At 50.0% G+C, this 23,849-nt stretch overlaps 1 protein-coding gene across 2 annotated transcripts in view; it reads right to left on the minus strand.

Annotated features, from left to right (window-relative positions):
• The window catches only part of LOC107977585 (thyroglobulin), a 172,540-nt gene that overhangs the window by 107,373 nt on the left and 41,318 nt on the right, over positions 1-23,849 (minus strand). For both annotated transcript variants that reach the window (XM_027431565.2, XM_035449671.1), the window contains exons 24-33: positions 22,365-22,480; positions 20,120-20,234; positions 15,856-16,047; positions 11,644-11,811; positions 7,049-7,114; positions 6,237-6,317; positions 4,655-4,792; positions 3,095-3,271; positions 1,563-1,674; positions 11-90 (exon numbers count right to left, since the gene is read on the minus strand). In XM_027431565.2, coding sequence (XP_027287366.1) covers positions 11-90; positions 1,563-1,674; positions 3,095-3,271; positions 4,655-4,792; positions 6,237-6,317; positions 7,049-7,114; positions 11,644-11,811; positions 15,856-16,047; positions 20,120-20,234; positions 22,365-22,480 — 1,245 coding nt within the window. The remainder of the gene's footprint in view (positions 1-10; positions 91-1,562; positions 1,675-3,094; positions 3,272-4,654; positions 4,793-6,236; positions 6,318-7,048; positions 7,115-11,643; positions 11,812-15,855; positions 16,048-20,119; positions 20,235-22,364; positions 22,481-23,849) is intronic.

Here is a 23,849-nt window from a genome sequence, read left to right on the forward strand (position 1 = left end):
CTACCCTTACCTTGCAACTGGGAGACATTTAGAAAACCAAAGCCAGTGCAGCACGGGTCCCTGTCACAGAGCCTCTCACATTCAAAGAACCTAGAGTCAGAGGAGAAGACACGCCTGAAGCCTCCGGTGGACACCCAGGACCTACTGTGTAGAGTGACTGGAATCACTCAAACTTTGGGGGATCAAATTTCTTTGTAAGTACATAAAGTGTGGGCGCTCTGGCCAACACTAGCGTTCTAGATCCCTGTAAACAAAACCCCACACTTCTCCCCGGAACATTATCTTCAGGCCCTCCATTTATTGACTTGCTCCTTCAGGCCCTCTCCAGGGCCATCCGAACTTATCCGCCCACTGTAGCTACAAGACCCCCACCTGCAGCTTGGTGGCAAGAGGACTCTAGCTCTGGCATTCAGTTCTAAGATTCCTTGCCTTGATCCCATATCTGATCACTCCCATCTCCTGAGAGCTTGCTGAAGCACTTGGTCCTTTCTGGTATAGGGATCCTGCCTCGTTCTTGCCTTTCTTGCCTGAATCCACGTTTTATGCCAGTGTTGACACTTGAGTCTGCTGGGCAGCTTCTCCCAGCAGGCTATGTCTCTTCCCTGAAACTGAAAGTCATCTCAATGGCTTTGACTGTTCTAGGTTCCTGCCCAGCTTGTCACCTGCCTACCTAATGCTTCCCTTTCTTTTGGAAAGACCACGGTTAAACTCCAGCCTGAACTATGATCTCAAGCTCTACCCCACCAGGCTCAGCATGGTGACGTACAACCAAGAGCTATCTGTTTTCTGTCCTGTCTCCCAGTATGGTGACATCTAGCTCCTAGTCCCTCCCGTAGTAAAGTGACGTCCAGCTGGATCGCAAGACAAACCAGCCAGTGTCATTTTCTGAGCTCCATTCTCAGAAGTATCTCATAAACGCCAGCAACATGATGCAATTCCATAATTCAACAGCACTTCGCAGATTAGCAGTTCACGGATCAGTGACTACCGTAATGCAAAAGATTCACTGGAGTTTTTCCTTAAAATTCTGACTCTTGAGTCCCATCCCAGGACCTCAAATTCAGGATGTCTGGGGAGGGCCCAGGAATGTGGTTAGACGGTAGCACACTTGGGGTTCTGAAGAATGAGGTCCCATGGAGTGTAAGGAGAGGACATTTGTCTTCATTTATGACGGCCAACAGAAAAGCCAATGAGGAAATAACAGCATAGGTTGTAGAGGCAGTAAGTGAAGCGTTCCTCTAAGCTAAGGGTTTGTGAAAAATTCTGCTTGCTTTCCAGACTCTGAACACAGCACCGGAAGGCTCCGAGGAACAAGTCTTTTATTAACTGACAAGGTGGCTCAGCTCATCTGATGTCCCTCAGCTGACTGCAGGCTCAGAGCTGGATGTGGTATCTAATATGCCATTTGCTTTCATCAAGGATTTCTGATCTGGTCATCTCCCATGCCCTTAGCTTTGGGTTGGATCATGGCTGTGCTTCTGCCTTGAAGGCCGAGACACCACCTATTCACAGAAGCCAAGGAGTCTTAATAATAAGCGTTGAGGTAGAACTTGGCTGCTTACCCATTGGAAATGGGTTTCCCAGACATAGGGATTTTGTCTCTGATGGAAATCCCTGTGAGCTTTTGGAATGGCAGGCGAGTATAAAAGTTGTTCACTCGTTCGTTCAGCACAACTGCACAGAGGGAAAATAAATAAAATTTATTATACTTTTGCAAAAATTGGGACGATGAATAAAACCCAGACTGAACTTCCAGGAAGACGGCACATTAAACTAAGACATTTGTCCCCAAATCTCACTAGAATAAGACTCAGAAGATTCTGTTTGGTGGGTTGGTTTTTTACATAGGCTCTTGTGTAGCCTAAGTTAGCCTTGAATTCGATGTGAGGCCAAGGTTGTCTTTGAACTTCTGACCTTCTTGCCTCCATCTCTCAAGTTCGAGGATTACAAATTTGAACCACCAGTAGGTGCAAGGGACTCTTGTAAAGGCCTGAGTTCATGGGGAAATGGGAATCAGAGTGAAACAGAACAGTACAATCTCAGTATCTAGGAAGCCCGTGGAGGTATGAACCTCGGTTCCGGAGACTGGGAGGGCTGGTTCTGCTCCCCTTCGAGAAACAAGAAGTGAGCATGTGTGTCTAGACCCCAGCACCTCCAGGGGAAGGATAACTAATTGCCCTTCCCACAAGGGCAAAGATGGAAGAATTACTTCTGTAAGAGACTCTCCCTTGGGGTCCCTGAATACACAAATCTACAGTGAATTTGAGAGCATGATTTAGGTTTTCCAGAGACTCAAGACTCTCCCACCTGGCTAGTGTGTGCACTCAGGCCAAGTACTGTGAGGTTCCTCTGACAGAGGGTCTAGGAGTACTAATGAAAAGATCCCACCGAGAGTGACTGGATCCAATTATACTGAGGATAAACCCACAGCCAAGAAGCTCCCACCAAATAGTCAGAGCTGCTCTACAGCCTTTCAGCTTCTGACGTTTGAAGGGAAACCAAGGGCCTCTAGATAAAAGGAAGGGCCTTGGCAAAGAATATGGAAGAAGAAATTAGTGGGGGATGCTGGGTGAAAAAAAATGACATCACCATCATGATGATAAAAATGGCATAAACATCACTGAAGTGAGAGAATAGCTGTGGTGTTGTGAGAGTCACTGTTTCTGAGATTTCTGTACCATGCGGTTGCAAGTTCATGAGTGGTGGCTCTGCCTGAGGAGAGACCGCAGAACAGACCTAAAGTGTCAGCCTGAGGCCTTTCTCAGTGACTTCATATCTCTGAAAGACCATGGATAATCTTACACACACACACTACATGTTGTTTACATTATACACATATATTTGCTTTTGAGATTATAATTACATAATTTTCCCTTTCTTTTCCTCCTTCCAATCACACCCATGCATCCCTCCTTGCTCTCTTTAAAAAACTCATGATCTCTTTTTATTTCAACTGTTGGTGTGTGTGTGTGTGTGTGTGTGTGTGTGTCAAGAATATTACTTTTAAAGAGAAAAAGAAAGTACTCTCACTGTTTCTGAACCCACAGAGTGGTGGCCAATCAGATACCCAGCTCATGAAGACAACCATGCTTACCTTTCTTCCGGAAGAGGGCCTTTGGTTGGCGGGGCAGAACCTGGCTACAGTTCTTGGCATTAGATTCCAGGACACTGTCGCAGACCTGGGCTTCTGGGTAGAGGGAGCAGGTGAAGTACAAAGGTGAAGTCTCCGTTATGTCTGCGAGTCGACAGAAAGTGGGCTCCTGGGCACACCCTAAAAGGCAAGAAGGCAGCTGGTGTGTCGTCTATGCAAGGCCTTCAGTAGGCAGGCTCATCTTGGGAGTCTTTCTCAGAAGAGTGCATTAGGTTACTTTCTATTGCTGTGGAAAAACACCATACCACAAGTGACCTGGGGAGGAAAGGGTTTATTTCAGCTTCCTGTCTGTCATGAAGGGAAGTCAAGACAGGAGCTGATGCAGAGGCCATGGAGGGGTGTGGCTTAATGGCTTACTCTCCATGCCTTGGTTTGCCTGTTTTCTTATACAACCCAGGACCACGTGCCCAGAGATGGCACCGCCCACAATGGACTGGGTCCTCCCCTATCTATCATTAATCAAGAAAACGCCCCATAAACTTGCCTAGTGACCAATCTGATGGAGTCATTTTCTTTATTGAGGTTCCCTTTTGGTAGGTGACCCTAACTTGTGTCAGGTTGACAAAATAATAGCACACCCGTGATAGCCATCAAAGCCTAAACAAAAACACTGTGGATTCTATGAAGTGGGGAAACAGGCAGAGCCAGTGTGAAATGTACAGGAGACAACAGCATGAGAGCTCGGTGATTTTACCTGTGGTCTATCAGAAGCACAAAGAGTCAGCAGACCAGTCAGATCCAGGTCTTTGTATATGAGCACCCTGCTCCCCACCTAGGTCAGTCTTGCCAAAGATACTTGTGAACTACTTGAAGGAAAAGTCATGCCTGAGTCTGCTGTGGTTTTCATCCACAAAGTCAAATGTAAGTCCTAGAACGTAATGAATATTCAACAGTGGATGGATGGATGGATGGATGGATGGATGGATGGATGGATGGACAGATGGATGGGTGGGTGGGTGGGTGGGTGGATGATAGGTTCTGGATGCTGAGCTTCTTGAAGGCTGGGATCAAAACCTGTGAGCAGATTTTTCTTGGGCCACCAGCTCACAAAAAATGGCATGGAGACTTATTATTAATTATGAAAGCTCAGCCTATAGCTTAGACTTTTTCCTAACTAGCTCTCACAATTTAAATTAATCCATTTCTATTAATCTACATGCTGCCACGTGGCTCACAGCTTTTACCTCTCCTCCTGTATATCTCGCTCCCTCTATGTCTGACTGGCTACTCTACCTGTTTTCCTCTTCTTCCTCTGCAAGTCTTCTCTTTCCCCGGAAGTCCCGCCTAACCACTTCCTGCCTAGCTATTAGCCATTGGGCTCTTTATTAACCAATCACAATGACACATCTTCACACAGTGTAAAGGAATATTCTGCAACAAAGCCCTATCATTATACTAAGAACGTAGTGACCCCTAACTTATGCCGATGAATTTGAACGTGTCTACATCTCAGGAGTTGTTGAAGCAGGGTCTGGAAGAGGGCTCCTGTCTAAGGATACTCACGGGCAAGGCACCACAGGTTTGCCTGCTCTGGTGAAAACAGATGTGTGAAGAGCCAGTACTGCTTGCTGGGAAGTGAGTGGCTTGTGTTGACAATGACCTGGGTAGCGTCCAGAGGGAGGAAAAGCTCTGTTGCCACATCTGAAAAAGAAGGAAAGGGTCAGCCTCCTTTACCTTTCTCTCTTCAGCAAGTGTGAATCGGGGAGAAGCAGAACTTGGGGACAGATCAGAGGTGGAGACAAAATCACTGTTAGGTGATCTGTGGCCAGGGATGTGGTCAGGCAAAAGGGGTTCAGCAGGTCTTAGGACATCGTAAATATTCATACACTTGTGAAACCCAGAAATTTGGTTTGGAAGAAACCTTGGGATGCCCCTGGTTCACCTTTCTTCCCAAGGCAGTGTCTCCCTATGAGGTTTCAGTCAGTGCCTGGTGGCCTCATGTGACACAGTTGAGCCAACCAAAGGAGCCTCATTACCAGATTCCTCTGCCTGAAACTTTCAGCAGCTACACTCCTGTTAGCTACGTCACGTTGAACTTTTGTCTCTGAATCCAACGCATAGTAGGAAGGCTGTCATACGGCAAGGGTGGGCTATAAAAGCAGGCTGGGTTCCCTCTTGCTCTCTGGAAACTTTTGATACCTTCTATCATGTCATTGCCCAGTGCAAGGCCCTCACCCATAGAGCTTTGCAATCCTGGATTGATTTGCCAGCCTTCAGAGTAAACAGCCAGATACACAGTAGGCATTCTAAATGACCTAGTCTGGAATGTTATTATAACAGCACTGAGGGGCTAAGACACTCTCCTTCTGCCCCCAGGCTTCCCCTCCATCTCTCTCTCTCTCTCTCTCTCTCTCTCTCTCTCTCTCTCTCTCTCTCTCTCTCTCTCTCTCTCTCCCCCATTCTCTCTGGTTCTTCATGCCACCTTAGAGTAAAACGATAGGTTCTGGAGGCAAGGTGTTCTCACACCTTCCTCATGCACAACCAGTCCACGTCTGGATTAACTCGTCCCCTGCCTGCTGTCACTCCTTACAGGCTCCTCATTTTGACAGTGTTGACATTTTCTCACACATGGTGACATTTTTCTAGGCCCTATAAGGCTGACGTGCTGGAGTCGTGGGCTTGCTCTGTTAAATTCTGCTCTTTAAGCAGGCAATTGCTCCTGCTATAGTTCTTGTGATTGTTTCTGTTTCTGCAGCATTGGGAACGGGCAATGAAGCCTCCTTACACTCTGCTCTTACTGCTCACATCAGGAGTCTCTGCATTTGTGAGTGGTTCTCAACGTGTGGATCTCGACCCTGCCCTGGGTCGAATATCAGATATCCCCCATATCAGATATTTGCATTATGATTCATAACAGTAGCAAAATTATAGTTATGAAGTAGCAACAAAATAATTTTATGGTTGGGGTCACCACACCATGAGAAATTGTATTAAAGGGTTGCAGCATTAGGAAGGTTGAGAACCATGGTTCCAAGGCTTCAGAATGGAGTAATAATAAGAGGCCTATTCCTTGATTAGACCTTGGATGCCATTATCTTGTCTGCATAGGCAGCACCCAACTGTAAAAACTCTTCAGAGTCAATACCTGCTTCTGCTGGGGAGTCTAACCTCGGTACCACGCCCCGTCCACATCCCATAGACTCAGGCCGAGACCCCACGTCAGAATCTAGAAGAAGAAAATAAGATCACAGGTAATAATGAAGCTTCATAGCAATCCTCACATCCTACAACCAGAAACTCAACATGAGGCAGGGACAGATCCAGCCACCAGGTGAGCACCTAACACTGGCGCACTCTCAGGGCTAGAACTAGACTGTCTGTGACACTGTAACTATTAACATTTACCATTTAAAAATTCTCATCGTAAATGTTCACAACACCCTTGAAGGGCGTGAAGAAGGCTGACATGCAACCTTCAAGAAATAAGGACTCATTGAGGGGAAAGAACTCATCCCAACACCCCTAGAGGGTCAGCAGGCAAGGCAGGATTTAAAGATTTCAACTAAATCTGTAGCAGAGATCACCAAGGTTACATTCCATCACCCCGAGCCCCAGGAAGAGAGGCACATGGGGCCAAGTTCCCTGAGCAAATTTTTGCTGAGGTTTATAGCAGCCAACTCTGATGACAAAGACAGCCGGTAGCAATGAACGCCACCTCCCCAGACTGAGCATTCCCTGCCTTCTCCATCAGTTGGGGGCTGTCCACTCGGCATTCTTTTAGACTGAGTCTCCTCTGCTGAAGAGGGAGAGCCCTTCTACTCCATAAGAGGCAAGTCCACAGAACATAGGTCTGCATTTTGTCTCCTACTGGGAGCAGGGTACCTTGTGGATACAAACTGGGGCCAAACTTGGGAAGCCACCATTCTGTCGCCCCTGCCTCCCCACCTCGGAGCTCACCTTTCCAGAGGTAAACCTGCTGGAAGCTGGTAACGGCTTCTTGAGTGCCCTCCAAGAGTGTCAGACCTGCAGAAGATTGCCATCTGATGAGCCCTTCAATGCTTGCTCTCACTGACCACCCACCTTTACAACTGACCCATTGCCCCCTAAGATTTTCCTGGATTAACTCTGTTCTCTCCACGGGATCCCCCAATGCCTCATCGAGAACCATTCCAACACTCAGGTACAAAGCCAGTGCTGGTTAGACTCCAGGAATCCAGCTCAAGGAACCAGACAGATTAATGTGGGGAGAGTCACTAATCTACAGCATAGGGGCATGACCAAGGCAGTGAAGGGATGGGTTAAAGAAAACAAGGTTTCCAGGAGGTCCCATTGTGGGTGTGTTTCCTGACGTCAAACACTGCTGAGATCCTGAGCTCTTTAATAAAGCTGGGTCAGCAGGATGGGGTAAGGTCCGGTGCCACCAAGGCTGATGTCCTAAGTTTTATCCCCACACCCCACATGGTAGTAGAAGGCGAGAGCTAACCCAGTCAAGTTGTCCTCTGACCTCACACGCACATGGTGGCATGTGTGTTCATGCAATATATACATGCACGCATGCACGCGCACACACACACACACACACACACACACACACACACACAAACACATACATCAATAACTGTAAAAAACTAACCGGGGCTGGCAACTGGGTGACGGCAAAACTCTACAGAAGTTACCTTCTAGATCCTTCACGTCTGGTACATACTCAATAGTTGGCAGCTTCTCTAATTTATTGTTAATGTTATTAACTATTCTTTAAATTTTTTACCGGCATGTAGTCATTATATTACATATCATTGTCAAGGCATTTTCATTGGCGTTTGTCATCTGCTTTGACCGCAATAACGCCTCACACCCTCTCTTCCCCCTCATTTCTCTCCTTTCCCCATTCCAGCTAGTCCCCTCCCTTTTCTGGCAAGTTCTCCTTTCCGATGCCACACTGGATAAAGCTAGATTTCTCACAACCTAGCAGTAAGCGTTTCCCCTGTTGGTCTCAGACAGAGACTCCAGCACTCTCACCTGGCACACATCCCTGATAGATAGTGCGAGGGGCAAACTTCCTGGGTACACCTGCTGCGGGGTCAGGTTGTATCCAATCACGTCTTGATGCTCTGTGGGTCGGTGGTGGGCGTGTGTATTTGTGTATTTATTCTGGTTGTGGGCACTGTAGATGGGTTAAGTGATCTGAGCTAGAACTAGCCAGTCTTTAGCAACTGAGCAGAGGCGTGGCACTTGAGCATTGCTGGGTCGGCGATCCTATCGGTCAGAGAAGATGTCCTACTGCAGGCCTGTGCCTTAGTGATGCTCACACCTGTCACCCCAGCTAGCTAGGGAGCTCCTGGGCCTTGACAATGAGAACCTTTGCAACCTGTGCACCCAGCACCTGGCCTGCTGCCTCCCATGTGCCGGTGGGGTTTGTTTATTTTGTTATAGTCATCACAGGGCTATGGTGATATCATGTGAAAACAACCACCAACTTATAGCTGGCCAGCCTGTTCCTTCCTGATCCCTCTGCTCCTTTAGCCAGTAGCCTTTAAATATATTTCCTTTGCCATCTTTGAAATAGAACTTGCTGTGAGCTGGCATCTGAGGGACATCTGAGAAGAGGAATTTCCAGCTATCGGAGATGCCAAGGCATTCGCTGCTGTAACCACCGGTGACTTGAGAACATTTTCTGCTTTCAGGAAATCACTTGTGTTAGTAGGAAGTGGCCCTAGGGGGCACAGTGGGGAGTTTGCACAGCAACGTGGGGGTTCAAAAGTTGAGCCATAGTTATGGCATTAGTGAACAGTACAAGGAACTCGGTTCTGAAGTGTACTGTCTGGGTCAAGTTTGCCTGGGTGGGTGATCCAAAGGGTCGTGAGAGCAGTAATGCAAAGCAGACTTTGTGAGCTTCCTGTTTGAAGGCCGTGGATTCTTTTGAGCTGTAGTTCCCTGCAACTGGGAGCCCACCAATACCAGCTTCCCTGGGAGGCTACCCATACCTGCCTCCCAATACAGATCTACACCTGCCTTACCCAGGCCCAGGGCTTTGCTGGACTCAACTCTGACATCAGCAGTTAGATGAGAAACAGACAAACCCTGGTGAGGGTTGCCGTGGGACACACAGGCAGACGACCAGACAGTTGGAACTTGGAGAGCAGAGTCATTTTGGTGGCCTGTACAGCATCCTGGCACTTCATTCAATTACATAAAGTGGTCACACTTTGCAGAGGGTCACCCTGCGGCTCAGGGTGGCTGAGGGCTTGAAGAAGGTAACAGAACTATGGGGAGAATGTCAGGCTCAACCAAAGGAATTTGGAATGCAAACAATTCCTGCAGCACCTTGCCTCCTACTGTGCCTCTTTTAACCCTCTAAGCAGCCCCCAGGACCATCTTCATAATTCTCTCTCACAGCTGGAAAGACTGCAGCCCCAGCAGGCAGAGCACTGAACAGTGAGTGGGGTTTGGTTCATGGGTCTGCTGACTCCACAGTTCAACCAGTCTCCGTGAAACTGTGAAATGGGAAGGAAGGGGCTGACCCTCAGTGAGCTTATTGGAGACAGGGTTTGTTGGTTTTGTTTGAGAAGATGCCTGAAGTATGCCCCTGGTATAACAAACCAAAGGTTGTCACACACATTGATAGATCAGAAGGCTACCTCCTCAGTAAGAGAGCCCTAGAACACAAATACACAGACACACACACATGCATACACACACACACACACACACACACACAGACACACACAGGCGCGCACACACAGAGATGCACACACACACACAGACATACAGATGCACAAAGAGTAAAGTTGTCTCCCCTTTGCAGGGAGGGCCATGCCAGGGCACATTCCTGGCTCCTTGGGTGCACACACACCAAGCACACGTCCTGGCTTAAGCGGTTCACTGACCGTGCCAGTTTGTCACATGTCTTTCCTGAAATGCCTGTTTTCACCCCGGGCGCCTCTCTGAGTAATGGGGACCATCTGTGAGGCAGCCATCCCACATATAAGCTGTTTGATTCTGTTTACCCCAAAAGAGGCTACCTAGGCTTCCGGGAATTCTGCCAGATTCCGGCGTGTGTTTCCAGGCTTTCTTTGCTTGGGTGTGCCATCCAGATTGCCTGTGTGTTTTCTACACTGGGTTCCAGGCTCATATAGCGAGGCACACATAATTCTCAAAGAACCACACACATACTAAATAATAACCTCGGTATCAGCATGAGTTAAAAAAATGATCTAATATCATCCAAAGTTCTCCAAAGTGCCTGCCAGTATTGGGGTGGCTAAGACCGCAGCACAGGAGCCTATTTCAGGCAAAGCCTCCTTAGGGAGTGGCCTAACCCCCAGGTGCCTGCTTCCCCTCCCCTGTAAGATGGTCAGGACCACAACAGCAGTGCCTCCCTTGAACCACGGTGCGGTGTGCGTGCAGGCCTCTCCCTTGCTGCCGTCGGACCTCATGGTCCAGTGAAGTCTTTTGTTGCTGTGATACTGCTATCCTCTCTTCCATCCTAGCAGGCAACAGGTTTAAACATTATGGGAACTATGTCTCAGAAATCAGATTCCTGGGCCCCTTGGGCAGGGCCAGTTTAGGACAGAAAAGGAAGCCTTTTTTCTCTCTCTCCTGGGCCTGCTAAGAGAGGTGGCCACTCAACAAGGCAAAAAGGAGGTCTGGCTGGCATAGGGAGCCCTCGGCAACCCAGCAGCTGTCCCTGTGGGTTGAGGGCCTGGACTGCTAGCTCTAACGTTTACACATCTTAGGGAATAGTCCGAAATGCTGCAGCAACCTAGGAGAGGGGAACATCCCAGCCTCGGCAGCTCTTTCAGCTCACTGCACATCCTGGCCTGTAACAGGCCTATCCCTGCACTCTGTGATTAGAAGGGTAAGGCATTCGGTGTCGCAGCAGCGAGGTTCTTAACTTCCCGGGGAGAACGCTGGAGGCAGCTCACTGTAGTCCTCCACCCTGGCCTATCTTCAGATATTACACACGAGGCTTTGCAACACCTCCCGCTAATGGAACACAATTTCCCGTCTTTTGGCTTCTGGTTTCCCCATGTGGTTTGTTTATGCATGCACCAGAATAAGGCAGAGATGAGTGTGTCTGGACTCCCAGAGGCCTTGCTTGTCTTCCTTATTCTGTCCTGCTTCTGCCACCTGCAGGAAAAGAATACACTCACCCCCCAGGAGGACGAAGCCGGCATGAGCAGGCCTGGCCCCAGTTGGCCCAGGGATGATTAGCCAGCAGTCAGGCCTGCTAGATTCCTGAGGGACCTTGGCCCCGGCTAGCCTGCAGGTTTGAGAGCTAAACCAACTGAACGTTTTTTTGCTGGGATATCACCGAACTCATCCAACAATTTTCTGTGCAATATCCTGGGTGCCATTTCCTTCTGGATTACAAATGGATCCTACATAGCCTGGAGGATGAGCGGTCAGTGTGAGGAGGGAGAGTCCTGGGAGTTTTTTTTAGCTGAAGAGGGGTATGAGGTCTCAGGATGCAGAAGCACACCTAAGAAGTTAGCAAAGTCCCCACTGGTGGGAAGGGGAACTGAGAAATAAGGTGAGAAGCAGAGGCTTACCCTGCAGGAACTCTTGGCCTCCCAGAACCAAGGCCATCTGGCGGGTCCCCTGGTCATACGTCACCCCAGCACATGTAGCATTGGCCTGGGTATCGGAGTCATTCCTCCAGTCATTGATGTGGCAAGCCAGAACGTCAGGAGAGCTGAGAAGTCCACAGATGGTGGGCCCTGTCAAAGAGGAGAGGCGGTGTGAAGGAAACCACCAGGGTCCTGCATCGCTTTCCTGTGCACCGAGACCCTGGACAATTCCTGAGAACGGACAGGGATACTGGGGTACCAGAGCCTCTTCCTTCAACTTCCTTTCCAAAGTTAAGTTACTCACGCTCGGTGAGTAACACAGAGTTAACATCCCTTTCCAAAGATGGCCTCAGAGGTCCTCTGTATGCGGCACTGAGACTCTACACGGGGAGCGCGCACCAGCTGTGGACGTTATCATGGGGCTCTCCAGATGGCCCTGGAGAGTCAGTGTTCGCAAGGAGCACTCAGAAGAGTCTCGGGTAGAGCCAGATCCAAGAGTCACTGACCTCATTAGATACCCCCATTTCACAGAGGGGGAAACTGAGACACCACAAAAAGGAGAAGTGCTTTTTTTTTTTTTTCCTTAGTGTCTGAGCAATAGTGAAAGGGTGGAGGCAGGAGCAGCCCCATCAAGGAGTAGACTGGGCTGGCTGGAGAAAGTGGGGGAGGGGAAGGAGAGGGAGAAGAAAAGACAGAAAGGGGGAGGGGGACAGAGGAGAGAGAGAGAGAGAGAGAGAGAGAGAGAGAGAGAGAGAGAGAGAGATGCCTTAGCACAGGGGCTGATGCTCAGGTCAAAAGGAAACCATACAGCTTCCTCTACCAGCACTGCATGTTCCTGTGGCAGGGACCAGTCACTCCCTCCAGCGTCAGTCAGTGTCACACACTTGCATAAACATCGGGTCACAAGGGGAGTTCCCCTGAGCTCCAATTCCCCGGCAGCCTCCACGTCAACGCAGGCTTAGAGCCTCTAGCTACTCCCTACTGAAAATCCTGCCATCCACTGGGGGCTGGAGGTAGGGAGCCAGTGGAGGTTGGGGGCAGCTGGCAGCTTCTGTGGGGAGTGGCTAGGAGAGGAGAGGGAAAGGAGGGATTTAAAAGAAAGCTAAGTGACTTTGCAGGCTGTGGAAGAGGATGTAGCAGGATTCTGTCCCCAGACCACAGCGGGTCTAGACAAAGCCCTCTGAATTAAAGCTGCCAACCACCCGCAGTACCGGATGAGTCTGGAAGGACAGCCTGGAAGGTGTAGGTGTGTCCCAAGGGTCCAAATTCTGGCCCTGCATTTGAGGGGGTGGGGGTGGGAAAGGCGCTGGGGTCCAGGGTAATTCACAGCTCACTAGTTAGACTTGGAGGGAACGGCAAGCGGGCTGCCAACCACGGTGTCTCGGAAAACAGGGCTTGGAAGGCTCAGCACCCCACAGAAAAAAAATGATCCTTCATATATGATCCTAGGGAAAATGAAGTCAGGGTTTCCGCACGGGAGGGTCACACGGTCTGGTGAGTAACACAGCATCTGGAGAGACGGTGGCACCCACGGAACATCGGTTTAGTTCAAGGACTAAACTGCCTCTGGGGGCAGGCTTTCTAAACAAGGGTATGCAGGAAGAAGTGTGTTGATGCACACGTGGGGTGGGGGGGGCACTTAATGATTTGCCCATATAAACACTAACGCAAACCCTCACTGTATAATCAATCATAGGGCTGAAGCCAGAAGGCCAGTTAGGAACCAAGTTGTTCTAACCGTCTTTCCAGCCAAGCAGTCCCGTACCTGGCGTCATTAGTAGGGTGCTTGCTTTTGTATGCACAGTGCCCCCGGCCGGGGTCAGTCCCCAGTACCATACATGTTACAGACATGCATGCCTGTAATACCAGCATGGACAAGGTGGGAAGAGGAAGGTGGGTTCAAAGTCATCCTTGGCTACTTAGTAAAATTTCGACTTGGGATAAGCAAGACCCTGTTTCAGTGGAAACAACAAAAACCAAGCAGTCCCCTTCTTACCACTACTGACCACAGTAGTGGGAATCTTCCTATGGTTGTGTCCTAGAGCTGTCAGCAGCAGCTTGAGGGACTGTCAAGGCTCCCCGCATGCCCTATGCTCCTCATTCGTTAACCTTTAGACGCCTCGCGTGGGTCTCTTCCTCCCTGCCTAGTGGCTCTGTCTTTCTTTCTGGTTTTCGATAGGGTGGGACACAACCACATTCTTCTCACCCCTCGCCTTCTGTCTCCCCAGAATTCTCATCGGCACTCAAACCTTCTTTTATTAAAAAATAAAATAAGACAGAGTCTGGTGCCTCCTAGGCGGCCCTCTAACCAAACGCCCTTTGACTTCAGGCCTCCCTTCCTCCGCCTCCTTAGTGGTGGGACACACAGGCGTGCACCTCCAAGCCTAGCTGTATGCGGTGCCCGAGGTAGGACCCAGAGCCGGACGCACGCATGGCAAGCATTCTCACAGCTGCACCACAATCCAGTCCTAGTCCTGTCACTTCCGAGGCTACCAGGTGCCGCCGCTGCTGCTGCTTCTGTCTGCTCAACCTTTCTGATGCTGCTGCTTCCCCAGCGGTTCCTGCCTTCCATCCAGTCCACCTGGAGCTGTACGGGATGAGCTACATTCCGTAAATGTCTCACCCTGTGCCCAGGGGGACTCCTGAGCTCTCCAAGTCTCTCTCTGGGGTCAGGAAATAGATAACCCGGTGTCTCTGCTATTCATTACTTACTGCAGAGCAGACTCCCGCCAGGTGAGCCAGCCACACACCCTTTCTTTGTCACTAACCATGACCGGAGTCCTCATCCTCACCCTTCTGTCAACACCCTGGTCAGGGCCGCCTTCTCTACCGGCTGCACACCCAGGTGAGCCTCATCTGTCACCTTTTCTTTACTCCAGCCAGAGTGTTAGCTTCAAATGCAAATGTGACCATGACCCATGCTGGGTTGGCTTGAAACCTTCCATGGCTCCCTGGTGTTCTCAAGATGAAGACACTTGCTAGTGAAGCTGAAGAGGTTCCCGTCCCCTTGAAGCAACCTCTCCCTCCTGCTCCTTGAGCCGCTCCTTCTCCCTGCTCTGGGGAGAGCAGCTAACTTGAGGTTCATCACGACCTGACTTCTGACGCTTCCTTCTTCCTCTGCCCAGGACCACCAACCCTCTTTAAAGTATACCATCCCGTGTCAAAGTATACACTCTATTCGAGACCTAAGGAAACCTTCGTTTCTTCCCTGAATAGAACAAAACACTATAGGTTTGCAAAGTTGTACTTAACTTTCTTTCAGGGCCCAGTAATTACCACTTGGACCTTTCTGCCTTGATAATTTCTTCAGGGAGAAAAGGACAGGGGGCAGGAAAAGAGAATGTGAGTGAGCTCTTGGCTTCTAATCACCATGCTGGCCTGAGACCTAGAGCCTGCCAGTGTGTGTCAGCTAAACCAGATGGTGTCTCCCAGCCTCCAGATTAACACCCAGTAAATCCCACTCTACCATACATGTAACATGTATGGTACTGGGGACTGACCCCTGCCGGGGCACTGTGCATACAAAAGCAAGCACCCTACTGATGACCTGGTTTTCTCACCTCCTCTACATTCTGTTTACCTCCTAGAGCATAGACCAGTCTCTACTTCCCCAGAAGGCCGCCAAATCCCTACGATCTCACCCTGCTTTACACTACAACTCCAAAGTCCCTTCCTAACCATAAGGTCACACTACTAAGGTTTACTTCTGTAAAAAATGAAGAGACACCCACTGCCGAGAGAGCATGGAAAAATGACCCAGGGAAGAGACACCCTCGGCTGCTTATCACCAGGGGCAGAGGAGTGAGCTAAGGGGGTTTGGCCAAAAGTGACCTTGCCAGTCTTCCCAGGGAACAGTAAGATACTGGGAAGGATACACTTGGGTCAAATACCACCCTGTCCCCTGAGAAGCTATACAACACTGAGAAAAGTACTTCAACACTTGAAGCCTCTGTTTTTGTCTGTAAAATTCAAGACAACCATAAAGAATAAACCAGTGTTGTAACAGGAAGTGTTGGCACGGTCTATGACGTCGGGAAGATGCCAGGGTTTGCACCTGACTTTGCTTGTGGCTATCACCTTCCATTTGGGCACGGTAACACCATGAACTCCAATGCCCAGGCTCCACACTGTGGTTTTTTGAGTCCCCAAATGCCCAGCATCCCTGGTTAGGCCCAGCCCTCCAGTTGGCCATACCTGCTTTGACCTGTGTGAGGATGAAGCCGTCACAACAGGAGTCACGGTCACAGGCAAGCAGACAGAAGAGGTGTGCATCTGTCAGGGTGGTTCCCGAGGCTGAGAACACTGCAGGGCTGTACAACCCGGAGAGCACGTTTTGAAAGCCTGTTGGTTCGAAGCTCTTCTGAGAAGCTGCGGTGTATTTGTGGCCTAGAGAAAGGCAGGAAAAGTGCCCCTCAGCTCAAGAATGGGTAATGAAAATGTGGCACATTTACACGACGGAGTCCTACTTGACGGTAAAAGCAATGCCCATCTTGAAATTCGCAGGCGAAAGGACAGAACTGGAGAAAGCCGTCCTCCGTGAGGTAACTCAGACCCAGAAAGACAAATACCATGTGTACTCACTCATAAGTGGGTATTAGACAGAAAACAAAGGATAAGCAGCCTACAATCCACAACCCCAGAGAAGCTAGGTAACAAAGAGAGACCCTAAGAGAGACATACATGGATTCTCCTAGGAAGGGGAAGAAAGACAAGATTTCCTGAGTAAATGAGGAGTGTAGAGGGACGGGGCGGGGGGGGGTGGGGGGGAATGTGTAGCTCAATTTTAAAAATGGCAAAAAGAAAAAACAAAAAACAGGCAGGCAGGAAAAGACTGAAAAGCCTGTGAAGTTGAGCAGCCCTGCGGGGTGTCAGTCACGTCTGCTGCGCTCTGCCCACGTGTGTGGGGAACAGCGTGGGACCAAGGCAGGATTCTCTATGGTTGCCTGTGCCGGGGGAGAGGCTATGGCTGCCGTACAGGGACCTCGCAGCCATTTACCTGGACCACACGCATCGCCTGTGAGTGTCAGCACACCCAGGAAACTGCATGTGCTGTTCCTGTGATCACTCCGACGTGACAACGATGCCCTGTCTGCACAGACACTGCGCCCCGTTCCATCTCACTCCATGCTCACCGCTTCACGCATGTAACATAGGTAAGCCTGGAGGCGTGGCAGCGGCAGACGAGGAAACTTGGCCGCCATCGTTCAGAAGTCGGATGCTATTTACGCCATCTTGTCATATCAAATGTCAACAGAGGTGTTTAGAGTACGTGAGGCAGCGGCAGAGCTAAGGGGTCTGGCCTCTCGCTCTTCCTTCTAAAGTCACTGACGTGTGACCCTTCACTGTGGGACCCATCATCCCTCAGCCCCTGCCGACACCTGCTTTTCAAGTGGCTTCCTGCACTGTCCACAGCAGCTGTTTCTAAAGGAGCTCATCACACCTTTTCCTGTCACTAGGCTAGCAGCTTTAGCAGGGTCATATTGTCTCTGCTAACCCTCTGGTTAAAAGTGGTTTGCTCTGGGGTTTGCCTGTTCCTAGTTCCAGTTCCCCTTAGAGTACCAATCTACAAATACGTGTGTGTGTGTGTGTGTGTGTGTTGTAGCCTTATTATTCTTGTGTTCATGTTATTCTTGTGTTCATGTTATTCTGAGGAGACAGCCTTAGTCTGTGACGTCAATTGGATTCCCTGGTCTATAGCAGGGAGATGGCAGAAGAGACTCACAACCCATGATTTCCTGCCCTATTTTCCCATTAGCCCAGTGGTGGTCCAGGCCTGCACTGAATCCCATTCCTAGAGACACCACAGAGACTCGAGGTGCAGCCTCAGATTCTGAAGGTCCCAAGGGCAGACCCTGATGGCCTCTTGCTACACCAGTGCCAGGATCCTCTGGGCCTCTGCTTTCCAGCCTACACACAGGCCTGAGAATCCTTCTTCTTTTCATGGGTGTTGAACAGAGACAATCTGTATCCAAAACAGCTACGCGATGAACCTAGCGCCAGCTTATGGCCAGCAGGCATTTGCACACTTCAAAATGCCGGCGTCTCTGCCCTCTGAGCATGGTCCCCCTCAGCCCCATCTGCCTAGTGCCTCATGGACAGCTGCCACCATCCCTCAGTGGGGCCCGGGTTCCCTTACAGGAGCCACCATGCCTTGTCACCTTTAGAACTTGCTACCCCTTCCCATGCATCTCATCCACACCCTGCTTGGGCCTTTAGAAAGGGTCCCGCCCCCCTTCCCCTGTGTTTGAGCTGTGTGAGAAGGTGTTCATGCAGCAGCTCCCAGATGTGCCCATCGCTAGTCTCAAGCCAAATGTCACCATCTGAGGGCTGATTCCATCGGATGGGAGCTACACTGCCACGGCCATTTGAATGTGCAGCAGTGAGTGCCGTGCGACTGTTGACTGTCGTTTTCACTGCACAGGTTCTCAGGCTGCAGTTCTACTGGCCAGTGCTTCCTGGTGCCAAGGCTGGCCTGGATGTCCTTCACATAGGACAAAGTGCCACAGAAGACCCCGTTTAACAGAAGATGCCAGGCAATAGGCTTCCCCTCCCATCTTTCAAGTCTCACTTGCAATGTCATCTCTTGTAGGGCTCCCGGCTGACTGCTTGCGTTCGCTTCAGTCCCATCTCTCTTCATTTTAGTCTGAGAACTTCACACCCTACAAAATGCTCTTCCCATTGAACCATTCTTCTGCTGCTCAGTGCCATGTTCTACTGACAGCTTCTGCCACGGGGCCTCTAAAGGGCCCTGTGATGCCTAGTGAGGAAGGAGGTAAGGACCTTCCAAGGCTGTGTGCCCTGCACGGCTGTCATGTTCTCAACACTGGGGCTGGTCCCAGTGAGCCCGTGTGATGGATATTTCACCTGGATGCAGCGGGCAGTGGGATGCTTCCCCTTTCTAACTCATCTTTTGGTTGTGGGCTGGGCTAGCCCATCACACAGGAGCTTCCCAACACTGGTTTCTCATGATGCTACAGATCCCATGTTCCTGTCACAGGTTCCGGGGCCATAAACCTCAGCTGGGTAAAGAGAGCAAGTGAGACTGGACATCTCGACAAGCTAGGAGTCTCTGACGCTTCCTCACCCCTGCCTTGGTTTTGGTTCTGTCACACAAGTGACTTAGGGTGAGGGGTGGAACTGGACATGGTCACCCTTAGGGAGTGAAGACTGTTTAGAAACTACATTGTCTCCTCCTGTAACACACATGATTAGCATGTCGGCAAAAGGACTGAGCTTAATGTAGAAATGGGAAATAGATCAGAGATGAAGAAAACATAGGAGGCTGAGTCCAGCCACCTTCCTCTTCCAGTACAGAGGGAACACATCTTGGCTTTACACAGACAGAAAGCAAAATAAAGCAGCAAGCCAGTTTCTGCCCTTGGTTTAGTTTGGCAGCGAAGAGGTTCTCACTTTCCCCTGTAATCCAAATATAAACTTCCAGGAGACAGGAGGAGGTACAAGACAACAAACATTTAAATGCAATTGTATTTTTAAGTGTGCTAAAAGGCCTAATTACAGTTTTCCAGGGGCATTTTTAGCTGGGGTTACTTTATTGGTTTTGGCTTTTATTGTTGGGATGAAACAATCCTTGAGTTTTGTTATGCTTAAAAGTGGATGGGAGAAACAATGGCACATCTAGGCAGAAGTCTTAGCTGCCCTGGCTGTAGATCAGAGGAATCCAACACCAGGCGACTCTTACCGCATACACACTCTGTTCCATTGGGCCAGGGACATGAGGGAACAAACACTGCACTTGTCCCTTCCGAGGTTGAAGGGTGCTATAGGGTCACCTGAGGCTGTGGCCTTGGCATCTAACACTAGCTGTTTCCAGCCCTGAGGCTTCAGGGCGCTGTAGTCCGTCTGCCTAGGCCTGCAGTCCTCAGAGAACCCACCTCATTCCTCTCTAACCCTCACGTCCCAGGTCCCTCCTCCATTAGCTGTCTTCTGGCCCTCACCCGACAGAAAACTTCCTAAGAAGAAAGTAGTCGCAGACATTCTTACTCTTCCAGTACTTGCTAAGCAGGGTTTCGAGTGGTAACAGGGGCTAACGCATGACACCCAGATCCATTCAGGACCCCTATTTCACTGTTATAAACAATGAAGTCTAGAATGTCTGGGAAGACACCAGAGATCAAACAGCTAGCCCTGTGGAGGTCCGGTACACTTGGCTGCCTCCAAGACAAAAGTCAGAAACCCTGCCTCTCAGAAGCACTGGAAAGCTACATCCCAGGACAGTGGAAGGAGCCACAGGCCACAGAGCCCAGCCGCATACTGCTGGGACTCTGTCTGCGGGTGGGTGGGGCTGAGCCTACTTCAGGTGGGAATGTGAGAGAAGCAGGCCTCACGTGTGGTGTGAGGGGAGGGGACAGTCTCCCCCTCACGGGTGCATCACGGGAAAAACCACTCCAAACACAACCAAGGGAAGCCAAAGCATCAGCCACCCACACCAGCGGCCTACCTTTCTTCGCATACACAGCCAGAGAGTCTGCACCGCTAGCCCGCACTTTCACCTGGCACTGAAGGCTTCTGAAGCGAGCTGCCTTCGAGCTGCCCGTGCCCACAGCATCTTGTTCCTGGGAGTGGAGAAAGGCCCCGTTACTACCGGGTATCCCCCATGGCTCAGAGCAAATCAAGGACACATTCACCAATCTATAAGCACGGTTCTCTATGGAGGGGCCCCGAGGGATGTTTGTGAGGACATCTGGCACTAAGTCTTCCTGGTCTGTTAGAGGGGCACACATGGGGGCAGCCAGCTCCCATCAGCTGTCTTGGCAGCTGCAAAAGGCGGGCAACTGGAGTAGAGCCCGATACCGGTGTGGCAGTGATGGGTTCCACAGAGAGAGCTTTCCAGACAAACTGAATATGGGCGGGCCTCTAATAGGAGGCCAGGGATTCTCTCCAGGGAGATGGGGAGTGGGCAAAGGGAGGCAGGAGGAACCAGCTCGGGGGAGGCCTTGTAGGCGAACAGTTCCGTCCACAGGCAGGTTCTGAGGCTTGCGGAGATGAGCCAAACACCCAGAGTATCTGCCATTCCTGGTCATTTTGGATCTCTTTTCGGATGTGAGTGGGTGGGACAAAGCTGACCATACTCATCTCTGGTTTGTTTACCAGCTACGGAGCCTCCCACGAGGGCTTTTTTAGGGCAGAGACTAAACTATGGGCTACTTGAAAGCACGTCTCTGCATGCTTTCCTGAGAGAAGAGACAGAAGGCCCTGGAGGAGGGAAGGAAGGGCCGTGGAGAGCTGTGAAGGGGCTGTGAAGGCCCAAAAGGGATTGAGGTAGAGACCCAGGGCAGAGAAAGACCTTCTTATCCCTTCTGTTTGCACCTGATTGGGCAGAACCATAGATGGATGTCTGGACTTGGGAGATTGAACCCCTGCACTGGGGCTCCCAAATCTGAAAGGAGCTGGAGCTGCAGAGCTAGGGAGGCCCTGAGACCTGTTAGGAATATGGTCCTAGCCTGTGACAAGGTGGACCAATCAGATGTAACCAACATCCAACCCCACCCCTTCCCTAGGACAGCACTGAGAGCCAAGGGCCCTGGAGGAGGAACCTTAACCATGCTCCAGGCAGGACTTCCTGTGACACTTCCTGCTGGCCTAGTTAGAGGCTGGGGGAGGGGTGTAACACCACACTGAAGACTGCAGTGGTACTCAGCATCGTAGAGAAGCTCACAGCAGAAATTGCCTGTGATGCACCTGCAAGCCTTCTTCCACCCTCACATTCTCCTGAGATGTGGATAGTCATTTCTTACTGGGTTATCTGAAGGATTTGAAGGACACTGAATAGCAGAGAACAAGTGGGAGGGACTCAGATTTCAATCCGAGTCCTGCCAGCATTCCATTGACATCATATAAGCTGCTAGAACTCCGGGGAAGCCCTCTGCTGGAGGGATATCACTCATGAGCACTCTGACACCCGTGCACAGACACAGGTGCACGCAGCGCCCAGTGCCGGTGGTGTCTTAAAACAACCGTGTACCCGGGTGTCCTAATCTGGAAGCACTTGAGGTGGGTGACACACGTCCACACTGTGGACTGGCTACCACGCTAAAAAGATGCAGATATGCAAAGCTCTTGAGGAGGTCGGGGGAGAAAAGAAGACTCATTGTGTCAACACACTAAAAAAGGATTACAACATGTAAACATTTTCTAAGAGGACCCAGAGAAATCCGGAGAGTCACATGGAAAACTTGCAAGAGCAGGCACTGAGGACACTGGGATTTGGGACTTGATTTCAGATGGATGCCCTTCTACCCTAAGTCAATGGTAAGACCTAAAACTTGCTGTCTCCCAACAGCTTTCACTTGTAGAAACGACGATGTCCTATAGGTCTGATGGATGTCCAGCCTTTTTATAATTTCAAGGCACAGTCACCCTTGACTTCTACAATGCAATCAATGCTGGTGCCGGGAACTCAGGTGTCACATGGTATTTAGGGCTCTGGACAATAACCCGAGGACTCAAGCTGCCGGATGAGGTAGCAGTGGCAGATGAAGAGGGTCCTCCACCCTGAGGCACTGTCCTGATTGGTCAGATGCTGAACTACTCCTTCTGTCACTTCCTTAGTCTTTCCGGGCTGCTGCTGCAATTCCTGGACTCACCACTTTGACAATCTTCAGGCTCATGAGGCCACCTGAACACACGGGCATGTCAGACATGGTGGCAAAGGAGTACAGCTGCCTACAGCTGTTGCAGCTTACCTGATCAAAAGTCATGCAGGCAAAGTTGTCTCTCGTCCAAGAGTAAAAGTCACACGAAACCTCTGGGCCCATTGTGGACACGGTGAGAAAGCTGCAGGCCTTGTCATCTGCACAATCTGCAAGGACCATGGGAGAGTCATCTCCGGACTCAGGGGATGCTGAGGAGGGGACAGGCCCACACCCTGCCCTTACCCTAATCTCGTGTACATATCCACACTATCAACACACACATGCTCGCGCACACAGAGCACACACACACACACACACACACACACACACACACACACACACACACACACACACACACACACACAGAACATCCAAACACAAATACATCGTACCCAAATACACATAGAGACGCAGAGAGAAAGAGAGAGAGAGAAAACATCCAAACATATATTGTACCCAATACACACAGAATACATAAATGCACACATACACACCATCCAAAAACAATTACATCGTACCCAAATACAAAAAGAATACTTAAACACGCACAGAGAGAGGGAGAACATCCAAACACAAATACTCACATTGTACCCAAATACACACAGAATACACACACACTTACACACACACACATAAATACATTCAAGGAATCTGTTTTTCCATGTTGCTCACATGAATTGGCCACTGGAAAACAAATAGTGTCTTTCCACTGTGTCAGTGCCACTGACAAACACCCTGTCCCACTAGAACTCAAGGAAAACGACTCACATTAGCCCACATGCCCCCAGCCCCAAAGGCCTCCTGTCTTCAGTCAAATTAACTTGATGTTCACTGCAAGCAAGACTCTACTTCAGTCTTAGGAACAAGGGCAGTCAAGGCAACAAGTGTTCCTGATCGATAGTAGAACAATGCAGTTAATTTGTGCTGACCTAGACCCAGCACTACTGTGTGTCCCAAGCACACGATGTGCCCAGTAACCCTACAACCCATGTCTTCGTCTTCTCCACCCTTCTGTTCCATTCTCTATGGTACATGGTTTTCTTACAACTTTCCTTTCCCTCATCAACAGTGGCACCCATCCTTCTCACTATCACAGCCATTCCATGTCCCTTCCTCTTAGATGGCCATGTGACCTTCTGCAATAATCTCTTGATGCTCACTGTGGCAACAATCATGCCTGCCACTCCTGGGTTCAAGTTCTCGCTACCAGTTCATCAGAATAGGACCATAATTTATTTAGAGTTAGGGTCTGGAAATCAGCAATTAAATAATGTGAAACGGGGTCATGGCCTATGTCCTAAGAAAGGGAAGACAGGAGGACACACATACACAGGCATGGAAAGACAAGGCAGGAAGATAGCCATTGAGAAACTGGGGACAGACCCGGGCTGCCAATCCCTTGCTTTCAGGGCTTTAGCATCTAGCGTTCGTGGGAAAACTTTCCTGGTTGAAGATATCCAAACCCCCTGACCTGCAGATCCTGCCTACCTCGGAGTGAGACAGCCTGCTCTCATTTCTCTATCAGACCCTACCTTG

Source organism: Cricetulus griseus, chromosome 10 (genome assembly GCF_003668045.3).
Source record: "Cricetulus griseus strain 17A/GY chromosome 10, alternate assembly CriGri-PICRH-1.0, whole genome shotgun sequence".
Lineage (NCBI taxonomy): Eukaryota > Metazoa > Chordata > Mammalia > Rodentia > Cricetidae > Cricetulus > Cricetulus griseus.